The sequence below is a fragment of the Lissotriton helveticus genome, chromosome 7 (assembly GCF_964261635.1).
Source record: "Lissotriton helveticus chromosome 7, aLisHel1.1, whole genome shotgun sequence".
NCBI lineage: Eukaryota > Metazoa > Chordata > Amphibia > Caudata > Salamandridae > Lissotriton > Lissotriton helveticus.
In genome coordinates, this window is record NC_136068.1 from 1719388100 (window position 1) to 1719409986 (window position 21887).

Here is a 21887-nt window from a genome sequence, read left to right on the forward strand (position 1 = left end):
TCCACCCTCCTGAGGCCGTCTCTTACCCTTGTATATATCTGTGCCTGCGCCCCACTCGTGAAGCCGTCTCTTACCCATGTGTATACCTGTGTTAAGCTCCACCCTCCTGAGGTTGTCTCTTACCCATGTGTATATCTGTGTTAAGCCCCAAACTCCTGAGGCCGTCTTTTACCATTGTGTATACCTGTGCTAAGCTCCACCCTCCTGAGGTTGTCTCTTATCCTTGTGTATACCTGTGCTAAGCTCCACCCTCCTGAGGTTGTCTCTTACCCTTGTGTATACCTGTGCTTAGCTCCACCCTCCTGAGGTTGTCTCTTGTCCATGTGTATACCTGTGCTAAGCTCCACCCTCCTGAGGTTGTCTCTTGTCCATGTGTATACCTGTGCTTAGCTCCACCCTCCTGAGGTTGTCTCTTGTCCATGTGTATACCTGTGCTTAGCTCCACCCTCCTGAGGTTGTCTCTTACCCTTGTGTATACCTGTGCTTAGCTCCACCCTCCTGAGGTTGTCTCTTACCCTTGTGTATACCTGTGCTTAGCTCCACCCTCCTGAGGTTGTCTCTTGTCCATGTGTATACCTGTGCTAAGCTCCACCCTCCTGAGGTTGTCTCTTGTCCATGTGTATACCTGTGCTTAGCTCCACCCTCCTGAGGTTGTCTCTTGTCCATGTGTATACCTGTGCTAAGCTCCACCCTCCTGAGGTTGTCTCTTGTCCATGTGTATACCTGTGCTTAGCTCCACCCTCCTGAGGTTGTCTCTTGTCCATGTGTATACCTGTGCTTAGCTCCACCCTCCTGAGGTTGTCTCTTGTCCATGTGTATACCTGTGCTTAGCTCCACCCTCCTGAGGTTGTCTCTTACCCTTGTGTATACCTGTGCTTAGCTCCACCCTCCTGAGGTTGTCTCTTACGCTTGTGTATACCTGTGCTTAGCTCCACCCTCCTGAGGTTGTCTCTTGTCCATGTGTATACCTGTGCTAAGCTCCACCCTCCTGAGGTTGTCTCTTGTCCATGTGTATACCTGTGCTTAGCTCCACCCTCCTGAGGTTGTCTCTTGTCCATGTGTATACCTGTGCTTAGCTCCACCCTTCTGAGGTTGTCTTTTACCATTGTGTATACCTGTGCTAAGCTCCACCCTCCTGAGGTTGTCTCTTATCCTTGTGTATACCTGTGCTAAGCTCCACTCTCCTGAGGTTGTCTCTTATCCTTGTGTATACCTGTGCTAAGCTCCACCCTCCTGAGGTTGTCTCTTATCCTTGTGTATACCTGTGCTAAGCTCCACCCTCCTGAGGTTGTCTCTTATCCTTTTGTATACCTGTGCTAAGCTCCACCCTCCTGAGGTTGTCTCTTATCCTTGTGTATACCTGTTCTAAGCTCCACCCCCTGAGGCAGTCTCTTACCCTTGTGTATATCTGTGCCTGCACCCCACTCCTGAAGTTGTCTCTTATCCTTGTGTATACCTGTGCTAAGCTCCACCCTCCTGAGGTTGTCTCTTACCCTTGTGTATACCTGTGCTAAGCTCCACCCTCCTGAGGTTGTCTCTTATCCTTGTGTATACCTGTTCTAAGCTCCACCCCCTGAGGCAGTCTCTTACCCTTGTGTATATCTGTGCCTGCACCCCCTCCTGAAGTTGTCTCTTATCCTTGTGTATACCTGTGCTAAGCTCCACCCTCCTGAGGTTGTCTCTTACCCTTGTGTATACCTGTGCTAAGCTCCACCCTCCTGAGGTTGTCTCTTATCCTTGTGTATACCTGTTCTAAGCTCCACCCCCTGAGGCAGTCTCTTACCCTTGTGTATATCTGTGCCTGCACCCCACTCCTGAGGCCGTCTCTTATCCTTGTGTATACCTGTGCTAAGCTCCACCCCCCTGAGGTTGTCTCTTACCCTCTCTCCTCAGAGGAAGCCTCGCTGGGCGAGCAGAGCTTCTCGTGGGCCTCGGTGGACTGGAGCGGCTGGAACGAATCTCCCTGGGACAGTACCTACTCTCAGAGGGGCACCTCAGACTGTGGATATTACCAGACCTACAGTGTACCCCACCCGAAGCCCCCCAAGCAGCACCCGGAGCCCAGCGCAAGGACCCCACCGCAGCCGGGGGCTGCCAGAGTCCTGCACAGCGGTACGTGGGGTGGTTTTTGTGGGACCTGAGGATGGATGGAGGAGACCAGGGAAGGGTGGAGTGAAGGTGACCCATGGAAGGGTGAGATCAAGGTGACTCAGGGGAGGGACAGACCAGGGAAGGGTGAGGTGAAGGTGACCCAGGGGAGGGACAGACCATGGAAGGGTGAGGTGAAGGCGACCCAAGGGAAGGTTGGAGTGAAGGTGACCCAGGGGAGGGACAGACCAGGGAAGGGTGAGGTCAAGGTGACCCAGGGGAGGGACAGACCAGGGAAGGGTGAGGTCAAGGTGACCCAGGGGAGGGACAGACCAGGGAAGGGTCAGGTCAAGGTGACCCAAGGGAGGGACAGACCATGGAAGGGTGAGGTCAAGGTGACCCAAGGGAGGGACAGACCATGGAAGGGTGAGGTCAAGGTGACCCAGGGGAGGGACAGACCAGGGAAGGGTCAGGTCAAGGTGACCCAAGGGAGGGACAGACCATGGAAGGGTGAGGTCAAGGTGACCCAAGGGAGGGACAGACCATGGAAGGGTGAGGTCAAGGTGACCCAAGGGAGGGACAGACCATGGAAGGGTGAGGTCAAGGTGACTCAGGGGAGGGACAGACCACGGAAGGGTGAGGTCAAGGTGACTCAGGGGAGGGACAGACCACGGAAGGGTGAGGTCAAGGTGACTCAGGGGAGGGACAGACCACGGAAGGGTGAGGTCAAGGCGACCCAAGGGAAGGTTGGAGTGAAGGAGACCCGGGGAGGGTCAGGTCCGGGAAAGGTGTTAACCGCATGCGCGCTACGGCAATTTTCGCGCTACGCGGCTTTTTTCAAAAAGCCGCGTTACATGACTAGCTCAGCTCGTCATCAGCGTGCGGACGGCGCAACTGATGACGAGCTGAGCTCGTCATCAGCGCCGAAGGTGTTAAAGAGACCTAAGGTAAGGACAGAGGAGGGTCAAGGGGTCCCAAAGGAGGTCTTTTTTTGCATGTCCTCAGTTCAAACTTACCTGCTCGCGTTATGGTTCCCAAACACCAGGTCCCGGCAAAGCCTCTGTACACTGGTACAAAGGTGGGATGCTGTGGACTCACTAGAGGGGATTCCAGAAAGGGTTTCTCAGCATGTCCTGGTCATCTTCTCGTACTAACGCATCCCATTCTGGTCTCTCTTGCAGGCTCAGGTCCCATCCAGCTGTGGCAGTTCCTGCTGGAGCTTCTTCAAGACCGGTCCTGCCAGACGTTCATCAGCTGGACAGGGAATGGCTGGGAGTTCAAACTCTCAGACCCTTCAGAGGTAAATACAGGAAGGGAGATGTGTGCTTCACCCCTAGAATCTTCTCTGCCACCCATAGTTTCTGGACTCAACACAGATCCAGGCTCTTGTAAACATTGGGGAGGGGTCACTTCTCAAGCTCCAGAGTCCTTTAACTTCCCCATGGGACCCCAAGGTCAGAATACTAGGGCAAACCATTCACTGCACATTACCCAATGGAACCCAGTCCAAGTGTACCTCCCATCTTCCTCTCAAGGTGACGTGTCCCCCACACTGATGGTTGCTAGAACTGTCTAATACCTCTCTGTTTATTTACTGCACCAAGCAGCATCCACCATCTTGGATCAGTAGGCACACACATAAGTGGTGATGCATGTGTGCTTGTACATCCTCACGCATATGCATGCCATCTGAATGACGTGGGCACAATATCATTCTCCCTGGATTCTATTTTACCCACTTTCCTACTTCACAAGGCGAACCTCCTCACTGCATACCAGCCTCACCGGGGCAGAGCCACAAAGTTCCCTGCAAGAACATATTTCTTCCTGTGCCTTGTCCTCCCACTACCTATGGTGTTCTCATCCCGACCCCTCACCAGGCAATGATCTACCATTTCTTCATCATTTTGGATCCTCGCCTCCTTACCAATTATTCCATCTCCAACACCAACTCACCAAGCTGCAGCCTCTACCTCCTCACCATGCTGTCATCTTCATTCTCTTCCTTGCCTTGCAGCCATCTCCACCCACCTTCTCGCCTTGCAGCCATCTCCACCCACCTTCTCGCCTTGTAGCCATCTCCACCCACCTTTTAGCCGTGCAGCCATCTCCACCCACCTTTTAGCCGTGCAGCCATCTCTCCCCCACCATCTCGCCATGCAGCCATCTCCCCCCACCTTCTCGCCGTGCAGCCATCTCCCCCCCACCTTCTCGCCGTGCAGCCATCTCCCCCCACCTTCTCGCCGTGCAGCCATCTCCCCCACCTTCTCGCCGTGCAGCCATCTCCCCCCACCTTCTCGCCATGCAGCCATCTCCCCCCCACCTTCTCGCCATGCAGCCATCTCCCCCCCACCTTCTCGCCATGCAGCCATCTCCCCCCCACCTTCTCGCCATGCAGCCATCTCCCCCCACCTTCTCGCCATGCAGCCATCTCCCCCCACCTTCTCGCCATGCAGCCATCTCCCCCCCACCTTCTCGCCATGCAGCCATCTCCCCCCACCTTCTCGCCATGCAGCCATCTCCACACCTTAATCCTCAGATTGCTACCCTCAAGCACCTTCTTCCCCATGCTGCCACCAAATTGCATTCGCCATCCTGCCACTCCTCCCTATTTCTCAAACTGCTACAATTTCCTCCCAACTTCACCCTCTTTCTACAGTGCCACCCCTCCCTCGCTTTTCTGAATCTTCGCCCTGTTCCTCACCAGGCTGCAGATCAAAACATCTCATTCACAATGCGGTTATTTCCACCATCTGCACCTTCACTCACCACTTTGCCATCTCTAGGGTCTCACTGATCATGTTGCCATCTCAATTCCTTCATCACAATGCTGCCCTTTCCACCATCTTGGTTCCTCACTAGTTTAATTGCCTGACTTATTTTGCCTGGTCCCTTCCCAATTCCTGTTCGCCTCATTAAGCTCACACCCTCCAAAGACATGGCTGCTTATGTGTGGTGTTTTCTCCAGGTGGCCAGGCGCTGGGGCAAGAGGAAGAACAAGCCTCGGATGACCTACGAGAAACTGAGCCGTGGCCTGCGCTACTACTACCACAAGGACATCATCCACAAGACCGGGGGCCAGCGATACGTCTACCGCTTTGTATGCAACGTACAACACCTCCTGGGGAAGACGTCACACGAGATACTGCAAGAGATGGACGTCCCGGCTCTGGATGGCCAAAGCAGGAGGCCAGAGCCAAATCTGAGAAGCCATAAAACCCAGTGCCAGGATCTCGAGAACCTCTGAACCTTTGTGACGGGCCATGCCCTGGACAAATACTGGCTTCTGAACCTGGTGCCCTCAGCAGAAACTGATTACTTGTGATCCCAGGAACCAGGGAACTTACCCATGGATTCTAAGACAATCACCAGATCTAGAGCACTAATGGACCATTGGTTCACCAGTAGGTCCTGACTGACGCTTTACGGTGGGGTGAGCAATGCATGCTGGGCCTTGGCGCTCTGGGGTCCCAAAACTCAATGCACTGGACCGTGTCTGAACAAAGCTCTATGTCTTACAAAGTCACTGTGGAGCTCCACTATAGCGGCTGAAACCAGGACAATCGGAGCAAAACTCTGTGGCTATGGTGTCTAACTAGTACAAGCAGCTAAGAATTTAGTGCCTTAAAAAATACTGACAAATAAACTATAAAAGCCGGATTAAGGACTATCGCAGCATAACCCTGTGCCCAATTACTAGATGCACTGAGCCATTGCTACAAGCCACTGGCAAGTTATTGCCTTAAAGAAGTCATGTCATGGAGTGGCACCTTAGGCATTGTGATTTGGACTGCAAGGCTGCGGTGCTCCTGGAGCCCCGAAACAAGTGCACTGAAACATGGCGAACCGTCTCAGGGAATAGCAGCCAGAAGACATTCCGTATAGAACCCCAAAAACCCTACTTGGGCCTTGAAAATCACTGTAAAGTAACGCTATGCAATATCACTCCTGGTGCTTGGTAATGGAGGCTGCAGATCAGCGCTAAGAATGGGAGTCCCTACAAGGTGCTATAGCTTCCTGCTTGCCCAGTACAGGGCACATGCTTTGACAATCTCTACTGTTGGCCCCAAAAGCCAGTCACTGCCTAGGGAAGCTGCCAATGGGGTATGTCCTGCTACAGTAGCTTTGACCAAATGAAGTTTAGCACCTGGTCCGAGTACCTGATAGTTATTGTTGCCCCCCCCTGAATAATGGCCATTAAGAGGCAGCCCTTCCCCTCTAAGGATGCTAGCTTTAGTGCCTGGTTATGGTAGGCAGATCCTGCCTCCTGCCTTGCATCAACCATGTGGGGCCTTTAAACCAGGGCCCTATGAGTATTGCGCTCACGCTTCTCGTAGTCCTGCCAAGTCGCAAGCGACTTCATTACTGAAAAGGGGACTGCTACCTCATTTACAATGTTATGTTATTAAAATTATTATATATGTTAACTATATTATTACATTTTGTTATTCTCATAACCTATGATGCTCAGAATGTTTGTACAATAAAGAGAACATATTTTAAATTGGGTTCTGTCTGTTTTAGGGGCCACTAATTGTATTCAGTCAATGGAAAAGCAGTCATTTTTCAGAACCTCCTCTTTTAAAGAACACAACCTCAAAACAATTATAACCTACAACGCAAATTGTCTACACAAACAGATAATGACAATGCTACTGTAATGATAAAGATTCTCCAGAAGTTTTCATATGTTTATTCGGGATACCACATCCCCAGCTGAGCAAAATGCTTCCCACTTTCCAGCTGTTCAAATTCCTAACCAAATTCTTTAATAGGTCAGCAATGACCTCACAACACTCCATGCTGCCAGTATTACACATCATTACATATCTTCCTCCTTATAATATTTAAACAGAACAGTAAACAACATACAAAAATTCAGGTTACAAAGCGTTTAAAAAACGATACATTACGATCAATAAACTGATAATGTGAAGTGTATAACACATAAGCATCTCTAAACTCTACATATGTCACCCATACTCCTTGTAGTTTTGGAGAATGGAGCTGTTTGACCTCTCCCACCCTGCATGGAACCGAATATTTACTTTCTCCTTTGCAAACAAACACTTTTTTTTTCACGACCACCCAATCTCCTAGTGTTACAATACAAGGTTTTACACCTCTCCTTTCATTATAATACATTACATTTTTTGTGTGAATTTAAAGCATTTCTTTTGATTTCCTCGCCATCCACCTCAATTTTCATCGCTCCTCCTCTCAACCACACAGGACACACTTTTACACCAGGCTATTTTTCTTTTAAGGGCACAAATGGAGAGACTCTTGTCCCAGAATGGGGAGTTGTCCTGTGCACCCACATCATCCTTCTCAATTCACTCTACCACAGAACATGATTAGCAAGTGATAGTTGTATATTGTCAAGTACCAATCAGTTTACTCTTTCGACCAAGCCATTAGCTTGTGGCCAAGAAGAGCTACCCTCTGATGCACAATTCCCATGCCAGAGAGATAATTCACCATTTCTCTGGATACAAATTGAGCACCATTATCTGACACAATACTTTAAGAAATCCCTTCTTCCATAAAAACTCCCTACAAAAATTCAATAACATTTTAAGTATGTACTTCTCCAATAGCCTTAAATAGAAATCAATTAGTATGGTACTCTACTAAGATTAAGATGAATTTGTTTCTTAACCCAAACCTAGATATAGGTCCCAAAATATCGATAGCTAACTTCTCCAAAGGTCTTTCCGGAAAATCCATGATTCCCAAAGGAGATTCTCTAGTCACTTTCGTTTGGCACTATTTGCACATGCTGCACAATTCTTCACTTTTTCCTCGACATCCCGATCCATTCCAGACCACCACAATGATTCCCTCACTTTTCTTTTTACAATTCCAAGGCCCAGGTATCCCTCATGAACAATATCAAGAATTCTCGTCGAAATCCCTGAGGAGGAACAAACTGACCTCTTCTCATTAGTTTGTCACCAACCACGCTCAACTCTTTAACTTTAAAATACTCATGCATATCACCACTCATTCTAACAGTCTCTTGCCAACCAAACACAACTTTAACCTCAACTTCCTTCATTACAACATCTCCTTCCCTCGCAGCCGCCCATTCTTCTGCAACTATAGCTAATACTCCATCACTGGGTTCTACCTCAGCAACGGTGTCTTCAGACTCCACCTCTACCGGTATCCTTGAAAGATAATCTGCTACAACATTCTTGCTGCCTTTCACAAATTCAATCTCATAATTATAATCCATCACTGATAAGGGCCACCTAGTAATGCGTGGTGTAACATTTCCTTCCAGACCTCTCCCACCCTTGAAAATGTATGTTAAAGGCTTGTGGTCAGTTCTGAGCCTAAAGGGGATTCCCCATACGTAAAAATTTAAAAAATGTATCCCCAGCAACAAGCCAAAGCTTCTCTTTTAATTACGGAATATGTAGTTTCCGCCCCCTACAACCTTCTTGACGCTAAGCCAATTATGCTTTCTATTCCACCTCTAACTTGCCTCAACACCGCACCAATTCCAACCATGCTAGCTTCCTTTGTAATATACGTCTTTGCCGTAACATCAAAGTGTCTTAGAGTAGGAGCGTGAATAATACTCGTTTTTTGTAAAATGCAGTCTCACTCCTCATTCCATTCAAACTCAACTCCTTTCTTCAATATTCTTCTCAAAGGTTAAACAAACTCTGTAAACTCTTTTACAAATTTGGCGCAATATTCCGCCAACCCTAAGAATGATTTCAATTCCTCCTTATGTGGGCTTTGCGCTTTCTTTATTGCAGACTCAATGCTCTTTTGGACTGATACATTTAGCGTTGATAGTATGTCTCAAATAGGTTACCGCATTCCTTCTAATTTGACATTTCTCTCTTTTTACAGTCAAACCATGTTTCTGTAATCTCATCATTACTTCCTCAAATAATTTGTCATGATCACAGATATTTTTTCCCACAATGAGTGTCATCTTGAAAACATAGTGAATGGTGATAATCACCAAATATACTTTTGATTATTCTCGGAAATACAGCAGAGGCTGAGGCGAACCCAAACTGCATTCTTTTGTAACGAAACGCACCCAAAGGAGTAACGAACAATGTAAAATGTCTAGATTGTGCATGTAAATTCACCTGGTGATATACTGATGACATATCTAAAACACCGAACACAACACCACCACCTTCCATCATTAACATTTCTGAGCTGTTAGGGAGTGGTTGTCTGTCCACCCAAATGCTTTTGTTTAAATCACGCAGGTCTACGCACATCTAATTTTCCCTTCTCGCTTGGGTTCCACCACAATCGGTGCCAACCATTCGAAAGCTTTGATGCGTTCAATAATTTGCTGTTCCAACAACTTATCAAGTTCTTCTTTCAGGAGCTCTCTCATGGCATTAGGAAAATTTCTTACTTTATGCATTACAGGTTTCACACCTTCTTGTAATATGATCTTGTGTGAGAATACTTTTAATAAACCCAACTTGTCAGAAAAGTCTTTTGGATATTTCTTCATTAGATCATCATTACTCATCACAGACCTCTTTCACTTCATCATGGTCAGCCAACATAGCTGGTGCAACGGCATTGGGATTATGATAATGCCCAAATCCCGCTGATGGCACCGACCTAACAAATCTGAACCATAGTCTGTAACATACACTCTTCCATGCACTTCACTTCCTTTAAAATTAATATTCAACCATATAATTCCCAAGAACTCTATTTTCCTTCCAGCATATCATACAGCTTTTATATCTGGTTTACTTAATTGATACTTATTAATACATTTCCAGTTGCTTTCAAATGTTTGCTTAGAGTTTAAGGTGAATAAACTACCCGAATCTACTAAAAATCGTACAGTCACCCTTTCCAAGAGCACATGACAAGGAGGTTTCTCCAATTTGTCAACAAGCTCCAACTTCACACAACACATATAAAAAATTCTTCTGTTATCCCCAACCTGTGCCTCACCATCCACGGCAGAAATGATTTCAACAGTTGAAATCAATTCTTTAACATTATTGCAATGGTTATCCAATTATTGATCAACTTTTTGAACTCTCTTTGCATGTCTAAACCCTGCTCTGGTCCTGCACATTTTTGCAAGGTGACCCCTTTTTCCACATTTTCTACAAGTCGCACTTCTGGCGGCACATCGTGCACTAGATGCAATGTGTCCAGGAGCACAACACTAAAAGCATTTTATCTCTCTCCTATCTCCTTTCTTTTGTTTCATTTCTATTTCTCCTTTGCAAACACACCCTTTTTTTTCACAACCACCCAATCTCCTGGTGTTAAAATACAAGTCTGTCTCCTGCACAGCACCAACTCGACGCCAGTGTAATGATAAAGATTCTCCAGTAGTTTTCTTATGCTTATTCAGGATACAGCATCCCCAGCTGAGCAAAATGCTTCCCAGCTTCCAACTGTTCACATTCCTAACCACAGTCTCTACTAGGTCAGCAATGACCTCACAACATTCTATGCTGCCAGCATTGCACATCATTACAGCTACACACCAATAGAAGCAAGCAATCCAACATCACAATCTATAGATACAAATTAGATACCTTGCACCACCATCCCACACCAGCACTAACCCGTGACAGTTAATTTTTTTCATTACTTATCATTGGTTGGCTTCTCTGTCATTTATTTCCTTGATCCTCATTGGTCAGTGCATGCAGACGTCACTTTGATGGAGTAGGGACCAAGTACTGATTGATGTCTTTATTGGTGTCTCTTTCTTTGCTCAGATGTAACTTTTTTTTTTGTTCTCCCAATCTACCCATCCCCATTGTCGATGCTCCATCTTTGATGTTTCACGTATCAGCTTACTCCTTTCTTACTTAACCGTGCCTCGTGGTTTGAATGGTTGAAGAAAGATTCTTGATAGAAGTCACACTTGCTAATGGAGTGTGCTTCCTCCTTCAGTTTATTAGTTTCAAGGCTTCAAACGGGGCAGCTTTTTAGGCAGGAGTGTCATTATAGTATCCTATGCTGCATTAAAAATTCACCAGAACAGCCCTTTTCCATGTCCTTTTTTTTTTTTTTTTTTTTTTGTCCAATGTACTGTGCAAAGCATTTTCTGACTGTTTCCAGAATATTTCCATGGAGTGGCAAATCCATGCAAAAGAAGATCATTACATTTGCCATATCCCAGTGTGTCTTTTCTTTCCCTTTATGGTTTATTTAGGCCCAAAACAATGTTGACAACTTTTAAATCTAGTGTCTTGTCCTGGTTTTTAATTGCACCCCTGCCTAAGAGAAGCACTGTATTTTTCTTTAAATATGATCCATAACTGAATAGTATGTTTAACTTCTATAACACAGCACTAACAAAATACATTATTCAACTGGGACCTATTATTAAATGGTTGCAGCCTTTGGAACTTGTGTCATTTGTGCACCTTCACACCTTAGTGAGGGAGTGCCCTGGGTGTTCTTAATGGTTTGATCTGTTTGTGTTTTGTCAGCACAAACAGCAGTTTACTGTGAGTTAGACTGACACCCCCAGTAGATATGTACAGACACTAGCTCTTAATTTGCCCTCACCAAGACCCAAGTTTAAAAGTTGGGTAATAGCTCCAGTATGGTTACCTCCACGTGTGCAGATTTCCAAAGGCCAGAACCGATTTCTAACCTTTAAGGTATATTTGAATAATCCCAGGAGTACTAGGTTGCGTAGATTTAGGTGCAGGATTTTTCCCTTTTGCTAAAACCGGATGTTCTCTGAAGTTGTAGCCAAATTAGAGGGCAAATGGTCAGACTCAGAAGCTCTGGCTACAACCATGCTCTCCTAGCTCAGACTAAGGCAATCAAGATGACTTGGTCCTGGTCCTTTCTGATCTTCAATAACCAACGCAGGAGAAGTCGCAGTGGGAATATGTACAAGAGCCCATCACTCCATCCCAGCCAGACTGTCTCTCCCACTGAGTGCCTTGGAGAAAACTCCATCCTGCAAAACTGTTGCACTGCGCATTCTTGCCAGTGGCGATTGGATCTAGCCAGGACTCTCCCACTGATGAAACATGCCCAGGATCACCTGCAGGTGGAGATGCCACTCCTGGTACAATACTCAGCGGCTCAGTTTGTCACTCTGACATTTAGGCACCTCACTGGGAGGTGAAACACCATAAAGATGGCCAAGGGACATACTCAACCCCTACTTGTTGCAGTACCACATCGCAGTAGTGTGGCTTGTGAGACCTGTACCAGCCAAGGAAGGATTGCAGGGCCACGCAAATCCATTTCTGCACGAGATCAGAAGCTTCTAGTCTCCCACTTTCCCTAAGTGGCCTCACAACCAAGCAGCAACAAATTTGTTATCACCATGAGCTCTTGGTGTAGAAGGGAGATGCCCTATTGCAGGTAAGGTTGTCATCGGTCAGCCACCACTGCAGGTTGTGAGTTGTTCCCTATTAGATCAATATGGTGTTGACAAGTTGGCCCTGATGTTGAGCCCACTGGTACCTGAGGTTCTACTGAAGGACTTCGCGTGTCATTTGGCGGACAGGATAAGAAGAATGCAGTAGGCTAGGGGAACAAGAAGCCTTAGCCATCCTCACTATGACACAGGGCTGACTCCAAAACATCTGGATCATACCCTGAATATCCCAGACTCGCTGTAGTAGGTGTTGGGGGTTGGGCAATGCCGCTGTGTGAAGCACTGCTCCATTTAGCAGAGTTCACTGGAAGTGATTCAGATGTGACTTTCGCATGTTGATGGAGAACCCAAACGATGTCATGAGGTGGGCAGTTGTCTGGATGTGGTCCACGACTGTCTGGTGAGCCCACCTTCAGCCAGTCATTGATACAGGACTACCCGTACCCCAAACATGAGCTGAGTCCACTGACATTCGATGAGGCATAGCTAGTCCAATGGGGAGCATGGCAAAGTGCTCTTGTACCCCTCTTGAAATACAGGTAACACCTGTGACTGCAGAAGAGGCATATGGAAATACACATGCTCCATGTCCAAAGATACTATCCAGTCTTCCGGGTCTGCATCAGATAGTCTGAGCCAGCGTGAGCATCTTAAATTTTTCCGTCCGTAGGAAAATCCTTTTTCAGGATGAGGAGGTAATGGGAGTAGCATAATCTGCCTTTCTTGACCCTGGTACCCTTGGAAAGTAACAGATCCACCTCCTGCATTACGTTTGTCGGGGGCTCCTCCGAAATTTGTTCTGGTATGGGAGAAAGATGGGGGGAATAAAGGGTAGGGCATAGTCCCTTTGAATGATCTGTAAGACCCATTTCTCTGATGTAATGAATCTCCAGCCTGGGAGCAAATGTTGAATCCTGCCTGGTATGACCTGCTACGGTTAAACTAAAGCAGCTTGGTATCTTTTGTAGCAGGGGCGAAAGGACTGCAGGATTGCATCCGTGTTGCGCTGTGCAGTATTTGCCACATCTACAAAAAATGGACTGTCTGCTGTGCCACCACTTGGGAAGCCAGGTGTTGCCAATAGGAAAATCTTCTTGAATAGATTTTTTAGAATGTTTTGAACTAATGAGGAAATTGTGACACCTTTTGTCAATGACCCCCCTACAGTAAATCTTTCCAGTGACAAGTCCCCTCACCCTCTTCCCCCTCTTACCCCCCAGGGCTACTCCCATCAAAGAACATGTTTATTAAGGATGCTTGACTATCTCTGGAAAATCCAACCAACCTCATCCATGCGTGCCTTTGCAGCAAGACATTCACTGCCAGTCCAATCTGTAGTATCTAGGCCTCTGTATGTTACGTACTTCGCTGCATCCTGCCCATCATGCTTGATGCTTGACAACGGAGAAACAGCAGCCCTCATCCTCCTAGACCTCTCCGCGGCCTTCGACACTGTCTGCCACCGTACACTAGTACAGCGACTCAGCAACGTCGGAATCCAGGAGAAGGCACTGGAGTGGATCATCTCCTTCCTCGCCGGAAGGACACAGAGAGTCCACCTCCCCCCGTTCAGATCTGAAGCCACCGAAGTCATCTGCGGCGTTCCTCAGGGCTCCTCGCTCAGTCCAACCCTCTTCAACATCTACATGAGCCCCCTCGCAGACATCGCACGCCAGCACAACCTCAACATCATCTCCTACGCCGACGACACCCAGCTGATCCTCTCCCTCACCAACGACCCCGCCACCGCCAGAGCCAACCTTCACGAAGGGATGAAAGAGGTAGCCGAATGGATGAAGAACAGCCGCCTGAAACTGAACTCGGACAAAACAGAAGACCTCATCCTGGGATCCTCACCCTCCGCCTGGGACGACTCCTGGTGGCCCCCCGCCCTAGGCAACGCACCCAAACCAACAGACCACGCATGCAACCTGGGCTTCATCCTGGACTCCTCCCTCTCCATGACCAGACAAGTCAACGCCGTCTCCTCGTCGTGCTTCAACATCCTGCGCATGCTACGTAAGATCTTCCGGTGGATCCCCACCGAGGCCAGGAAGACGGTCACCCAGGCCCTCGTCACCAGCCGTCTGGACTACGGCAACTCCCTCTACGCCAGAACCACCGCCAAACTCCAGAAGAGACTCCAGCGGATCCAGAACGCCTCAGCACGACTCATCCTGGACATCCCCCGTCGCAGCCACATCTCCGGACACCTGAGAGACCATCACTGGCTCCCGGTCAACAAGAGAATCACCTTCCGTCTCCTCACCCACGCACACAAAGCCCTACACAACCAAGGCCCAGGATACCTCAACAGCCGCCTCAACTTCTACGCCCCCAAACGCCAGCTTCGATCGACCGGCCACGCCCTCGCCGCCGTCCCCCGCATCCGAAGAGCCACCACAGGGGGACAGCCTTCTCCTACCTCGCCGCCAAAACATGGAACTCCCTCCCGACCAACCTCCGCCTGACCCAGGACCACCTCGCCTTCAGGAAGCAACTCAAGACTTGGCTGTTCGAGCAGTAGCAGACCCCCCTCCCCTAGCGCCTTGAGACCCTTTGGGTGAGTAGTGCGCTATATAAATGCCTTGATTGATTGATTGATCATGGATCGTCTGCGCAAGGGATAACTGAGGCCTTCCTGGACCACGGTGAGACCTTGCTGGTGAGATCCCACAGAGCTCGCATGCACCTGCTCAGAAAACAAACCATATGTATACACCCAAGGGCCAAGCTTGCAGATGGACATTGGGGCATATTATCAAGCATGGCGCTATAATTATCGCCTCTTTAGTGGCAGAAAACTGCAGCTAAAGCGGCGATAAAGGGCTTGATAATATGCGGTAGAGAATTCCCATAGAAGCCCATGTTCACACCAGAACATGGGCTTCTATGGGAATTCACAAGGGCATATTATCAAACCCAATGTTTTGCCAAATGTGTTAAGAATATTTGAATTCCTATCTGGAGGACTGTTTGGAAGGGAATTCGGAATGCCATATATATTGCTGCTAGAGGCTCTCAGGTGTAGGATGCTTGTTGTGGAAGTATGAGTCACTGGGTGCAAGTCTGTCGTAGGGCTACTGACCAGCAGGCAACTAACAAGGCTTGGACCATGTAGCCATCATGAAGAACATGTCTCCACCCACATACCTGAACTGAACTTTGTCCTCACTGACATCTCCTACTAGATGAACCGATAACTATGTGATAGCAGAAACTATATTACCTCTTCTTATTTATCTGTATAGATAGGGATATAAGCTATGTCTTATCCACCTTTTACTGTTAATTGCACATGCGTTTGGAATATATATATTTATGCACCCCCCCTTAGCCATAAGTTCTTCTACCTCTTATGGGTTTTGTTCTATAATTCTATAATTGTTATTGTACTGCCAATGTGTAACCATTCTTGATGTTAAGCGCTCTGATACCCACGGGTCTTGTTCGCGCTATAGAAAACACTATAATAAATAAAATAAATAAATAAACATCAATTTCACACGATTTGTTACTGCAAACAATACTTTGCGTTCTTCACAAAGCTTTGCAGGAGTTGAAAAAACTTCACTAGCAGCCTGATTCATCATTCTCCCGTTTTGCGAGCCCCTAGTAGCGATTCATAACGAATCGCTATTAAGGACTTGCAAAACGGTATTCATGTAGGAATTGCAATAAATATTGCGATTCCTACATGTTCCTTATTTGCGATTAGCTAATTGCTAAATCGCTAATAAGGAATAACTCCCCATGCATTCCTATGGGCCTACAGGCCCATAGGAATGCATGGGGAGTTATTCCTTATTTGCGATTAGCAATTAGCTAATCGCAAATAAGGATGCGATTTCAAGGGTGCAGGGGTGTCCAAAGGACTCACTGTAGCACCCCTGAAATGTAATCTACATTGGTGTTGCGCACACACATGTCCAAAGGACATGTGTGTGTGTAACATGCAGGTGGAGAAGCATGTGTAACATGCACGTGGAGAAGCGTGGCTCAGTGGTTAGAGGCGGCAGACCAGGAAGCTGAGATCAGCCGTGGACCATGGTTCGATTCCCCGCCTCGGCGGGTCTCGGGCTCAAAAATTCCACGGACTCGACAATTCTCGCTCCGGTGCCTACTCGACTCACGGGGTCACACTCTGCGACTCTGGGCAATAGCTTGCTTAATCTCCACTACGGCCCCTCGCGGCGGGATGCCTGGCTTTCACCTTGTGGATACCCTGCCGGGGTATCTCACAGGGGAATACCAGGACGGGTTCCCTAAGCAAGCGCCTTGAGACCCCTGGGTGATTTGTGCGCTATATAAGTCGAAATACATTTACATTTACATGCAACTTAGAAAAATGCATTTAAATGCATTTTTCTAAGTTTTTGCTATTTACCGAGAGGTCTGACCTCTCGGTAAATAGCGGCCCAAAATTGCAATTTCGCAATTTTAAAATGCTTCATGAATTGCATTTAAGGAATCTCAAATAGAGATTCCTTAAATTCAATTCTTCGCAAATGTGCGAATTCTTAAATAGCGAATTTTGCATTTGGGATGATGAATCCCAAATGCAAAAATTGCACTCGCAAAAGGCAAGATTCTGAGAATCTTGCCCTTTGCGAGTGCAATTTAGCTTGATGAATCAGGCGGTAGGTTCTAGGGAAAGAAATCTTCTCAAGATCAGCCGCCACTGGTCTCATAAGACTCAATGGGATATACGGAGGGCCACCTGTGATGCATCTTTTAAAGGCCTCACGTCATGAACCAGAACTTGTAGTAATGGTGGAGGCCACATTTCTGGATCTGGGTTGCACAAAAACCGTAAGTAGATCAGGGGAAAAAAACGTGAAGACATCTAAATGACTGTTAGGTCCACAATGAAACCGCTGTGGTCAGTGTCGTCTTACCAGCTCTAATAGTATTTTTTTCTTTCTTTCACTTGTTAAGTTTGTATACACAATTACTCGTGTGCAATTTTCGAATAAAGGCTAAACAACAACGCAGTGAAGCCAACTGTGGATAGAATCCACCTTGCATCCCCGGTAGTAGCCAAAAAAGTACATGTCTGAATTTCATATTGGTTTATGCGTTTTGTGTTGGTGTAATTCCCAAAAATTGTGTTGGGCTTCTTTTTGTAACTGAAATTGTAGTTTTTTTCGCTACTCGCTTTATCTGTGATCTCAATTAGCCTAGCAGCATATAATTATAAATGATGAATAACCAATCCCTTTGTAAGCAACGAAGCGTCACTCAGTCCTGAACTGGGGGTTATCTAGGAAGATTCTGGGCTTATTCATTTGTACGTTCTATTAAAGCTCAGTCGGTCACGGGCTGTCAGTGCACTGCAGAGGCGCAACTAGAGCCAAATTTCGGGGTGGTCTAAATAAAAATTTCGGGGAGGTGGGGGGTAATTCTTCCAGCAATAGGCAGAGTGGAGATGCAGGGGCTCTAAGAAGGGGTGAAAAAAACAACAAAGCCTCGTTAACAAGCAAATGGTCTTTTAAAGACCTGCAAAATATTCAGGTGTGGCTGTGTGTGTGCGCCCGGGAAGCTGTCTCACACAATAGGGGTGGGTGGGGAGTGGTGGAGCTGAAGCCCTTTGAGCCCAACGGGCATTGCGCGCCTCGTGACCTGTACATAGAACTAGTGGAAGTCAAAGCAGCAATGTAGATATATGGGGTGAGATAAAAAAAAAGGCCCAGGAGTCGAGCATCATCCCAACCTAAGAGAACAAGGGGCGATCAGCAAGAACGGTGGCCTCGGTCGCCACTGGAGCTGCAACCAAGGTTGAGAATGTTGTGTCTAGAAGAGGTTGAAGGAGAGAAAGAAGGGACAGGAAGCTGGAGGGGCTGGAAAAACAAGGGCAAAAAAGAGCAGAGCATACATGAGTAGGGAAATGACCAGATCAGATGGTAGAAGAAGCCCAAAAAAGGAAATTTGTCATCGTTTTTTTTTTTCTCGAAAGGACATTAAAGATACTGCCAGTTGGGTGCGCCCTGGAAACAGCTTTGAAGAAGGCTTCAATGACAGCTTTCCAGGTCTTAAATATTCTGGTTTCTAAGCCGAGGTGTGGTGAGCTTCGAAGACTGTGGATGACTCCAGAGCTCATAAAGGGAGATAGCTTGACAATGATTTGTCCTGCGTTATTCAAATTAGACAGGTGTCCTCCTCTTGCTTTGGAAAACTCCAAATGCTTCACAAATTCCTCCACTTTCTCCCTTTGGAATCCCGCCGCACCATAATCCACGCCTTAATCACCTTACACCTAGACTACGCGAATAGCCTCTATCTCTTGGCACCAGCATATTAGACCAGATGCCTACAGATTATTCAAAACGCAGCGGCCAGAGTGATATGCAATATTCCTTAACAACACTCGATCATCCGCCATCTGAGGAAGCTCCATTGGCTCCCAGTGATCAAGAGGATAAAATTCAAGGCTCTTGTTCTGGCATTTAGAGCGTACCAAGGCTGTGGCCCCGCTTATTTGAGAGCTCGACTCAAGCACTATCAACATAGCCGGACCCTCAGATCCAACCAGCTACGTCTTCTGGCTACCCCCTGCTTCCGCAGGTCTCGAATGGGTGGCAGAGCGTTTGCAGTAATCACAGCCAAGACTTGGAACGCCCTGCCACTCTCTCTGCGTTCTGTCTAGTCAGGAGCCATCTTTCGACGTGCTTTAAAGACCTGGATGTTTACCAACCTCTAGTCCCTTCTGTCGCCTTCCTTCTGTCGTGTGCTCTAGTGCCGTGACACCCCCGTTGGGAGTAGCTGTGCGCTCTATAAATGCCAAAATAATTAAATAATAAAATAGCTGGTAGCCTGGTTTTATTGAGATGTTACGCCCTAAGGAACTCCATCATTATGGCTGGATGAAAGGTCTTTTAGATACATTTGAAGGAACATAATTTAGATCACTTATCCTGATATATTTTCTTTTTTTTGTTGTCAAAGTCCCATTCGCCTGATGGCATGGAGAAGCAATAACAATCTGCCACCAAGTCATCCTCAAAAATATCTTGCACTTGTAAATCCTTTTATTCTTGCCCTACACTCCTGTCATGTTTTTGCAGAAGAGTAAATCGCAAGCAAGTGATGTTTCAAGGGCTGGACTCCATCCCTTTCCAAGGTGGGACGGGGAACAGAACACCCCAAACTTCAGGATGTGATGGGAGAATGTTTTCTCCAGAGGAGAACATTTTCATAAGGGAGAAAAAAACCTTTGATAAAATATACATTTGGACAGAGGCAAATGCAAAAAGAACAATTGATGGACAGAATGTTGCACAATGTCAAACATTCAACACAGTACAGAGATCTGGGCCTAACCCCATCGTTTTTTTTTGCTCCCCATGCCATTCAAGTTCAGACCCAGTCATATGCCAATCAGTCTTGACCCTACTACCCATGGGAACAGAGCAGCCCGAACTGCCAGGTCAGGTCCTCCCTGCATCCTAGGACTGGATTCGGGGTTTCACCCCTCATCAGCCAAGCTAGCTTGACTCCAGTAGCATGGAGAGCAGAGGCGCCAGATTCCCGAATTCTGGAATTATACCATGTGCACAATTCCACGCTGGAGAAATACGAATGTGAAAAAAAGCCACACGACGTTGCGTTTCTGTAAAGTGTTGTGAATAGGAAAAAGTCGCAAACCGTGCTTTGAATATGCCGGTACGGAGTAGTGGCACTTTTCATTTTTGAGAGGGGGATTATTCGTACTTCTTAAGAGTGGGGTAATAATTGGAGAGTACCGGTACTTCTCAGAAACAAGTAGGTACTTTGGTACACCGTACATCGTACCTGCACTTCTATTTTTCAATTTCAAGCACCGGTAGCAAATAGACACCCTCGCACAGAATCTCTGCCAGTGCTTAGTGAAGACTAGTTTTGTGAATCGGACCCATTACTGGAGTCGACTGACTTTTCCCCGTTGGCAGTTCCACATTACCGCCACACGAGTGCAGCATTGCATAGATTATGGTATAATTCCTCTCTGGGCGGTTTCTTGAGCTTTGTATAACCCTGGTAATTTGGGGCCCGATGTAGGTAATTCTTATTTACCACTTCTTAAATACCGAATTTTACCGATTCAGTATTTAAGAAGTGGTAAATATGAAGGGGGGAGATGTAGGTATTTCCAGATGTGTAAATACCGAATCTTTAAGATTCGGTATTTACCGAATCTGGAAATACCGAATCGGTATTTCCTATTGATTCCTATGGGCTGTGAAGCCCATAGGAATCAATGGGCAATACCGATTCTGTAATTACAGAATCGGTAATTACCGATTTTAGCAAGGGTGCGGGGGTGTCACTTTGACACCCTCTGGCACCCCAAAAATAGGCTCGGGTGCCATGTGGCAGGCATACATGCCCCAAGGGCAGGTCTGCCTGTCATATGGCAGAGGTGTGCATGCACACATGTGCATGCACACCGTAATCGGTATTTTACCATCAAATTGGATTTGATGGTAAAATACCGATTCTGTAAGGCTTGTGGGACTCAGAAGAGTCCCACCTACATCTCACATTTACAGAATCGGTAAAAATACCGATCGATTCTGTAAAGTTCAGAGCCCTACATACCATTTCTGAATTACCGGTCGGTAACGGCCGAAAATACCGAAATACCTGAACAGCTTAAAGAAGCACCGCGCTTTTCCTCTGTGGATTGCCTTGTTCACCGACCTGCCATTTGACTGAACTAGCTGACCGCGGACCACAGCACTTCAGCGGGGGTTTCCAGTGCCTGCTGCTGCCGCCGCTACATCTCGCCGGACCCGCTACGCGGGTCCCGCTTCGCGGTCAGCAGCGGCTAGTCAAGTCCTGCGTGGGGCGTTACTGTTGCCCTAAGAACTTTACCGGCAGGGCTGCGAGCTCGTGGCGGGGGACTCCAAGGACCAGGAGCCCCCGCGTGCCCGTCACCACCTGGGCTGCTCTCCCTGCCGGCCCCACCCCCACCTGAACAGCTTAAAGAAGCACCGCGCTTTTCCTCTGTGGATTGCCTTGTTCACCGACCTGCCATTTGACTGAACTAGCTGACCGCGGACCACAGCACTTCAGCGGGGGTTTCCAGTGCCTGCTGCTGCCGCCGCTACATCTCGCCGGACCCGCTACGCGGGTCCCGCTTCGCGGTCAGCAGCGGCTAGTCAAGTCCTGCGTGGGGCGTTACTGTTGCCCTAAGAACTTTACCGGCAGGGCTGCGAGCTCGTGGCGGGGGACTCCAAGGACCAGGAGCCCCCGCGTGCCCGTCACCACCTGGGCTGCTCTCCCTGCCGGCCCCACCCCCACCTGAACAGCTTAAAGAAGCACCGCGCTTTTCCTCTGTGGATTGCCTTGTTCACCGACCTGCCATTTGACTGAACTAGCTGACCGCGGACCACAGCACTTCAGCGGGGGTTTCCAGTGCCTGCTGCTGCCGCCGCTACATCTC

The 21887-nt window shown here is 47.6% G+C and overlaps 1 protein-coding gene across 5 annotated transcripts in view; it reads left to right on the forward strand.

The window, feature by feature from the left end:
• The window catches only part of ETV2 (ETS variant transcription factor 2), a 29850-nt gene extending 23258 nt beyond the window's left edge, over positions 1–6592 (forward strand). For 3 of the 5 annotated variants that reach the window (XM_078655424.1, XM_078655426.1, XM_078655425.1), the window contains 3 exons: positions 1894–2112; positions 3270–3388; positions 5057–5473. In XM_078655424.1, the coding sequence (XP_078511550.1) occupies positions 1894–2112; positions 3270–3388; positions 5057–5335 (617 nt within the window). In that variant the 3' untranslated portion in view covers positions 5336–5473. Of the gene's footprint in view, positions 1–1893; positions 2113–3269; positions 3389–5056 lie in introns of all 5 variants that reach the window. The other 2 variants (XM_078655422.1, XM_078655423.1) reach the window with 1 other exon arrangement.
• Positions 6593–21887: the final 15295 nt, after the last annotated feature.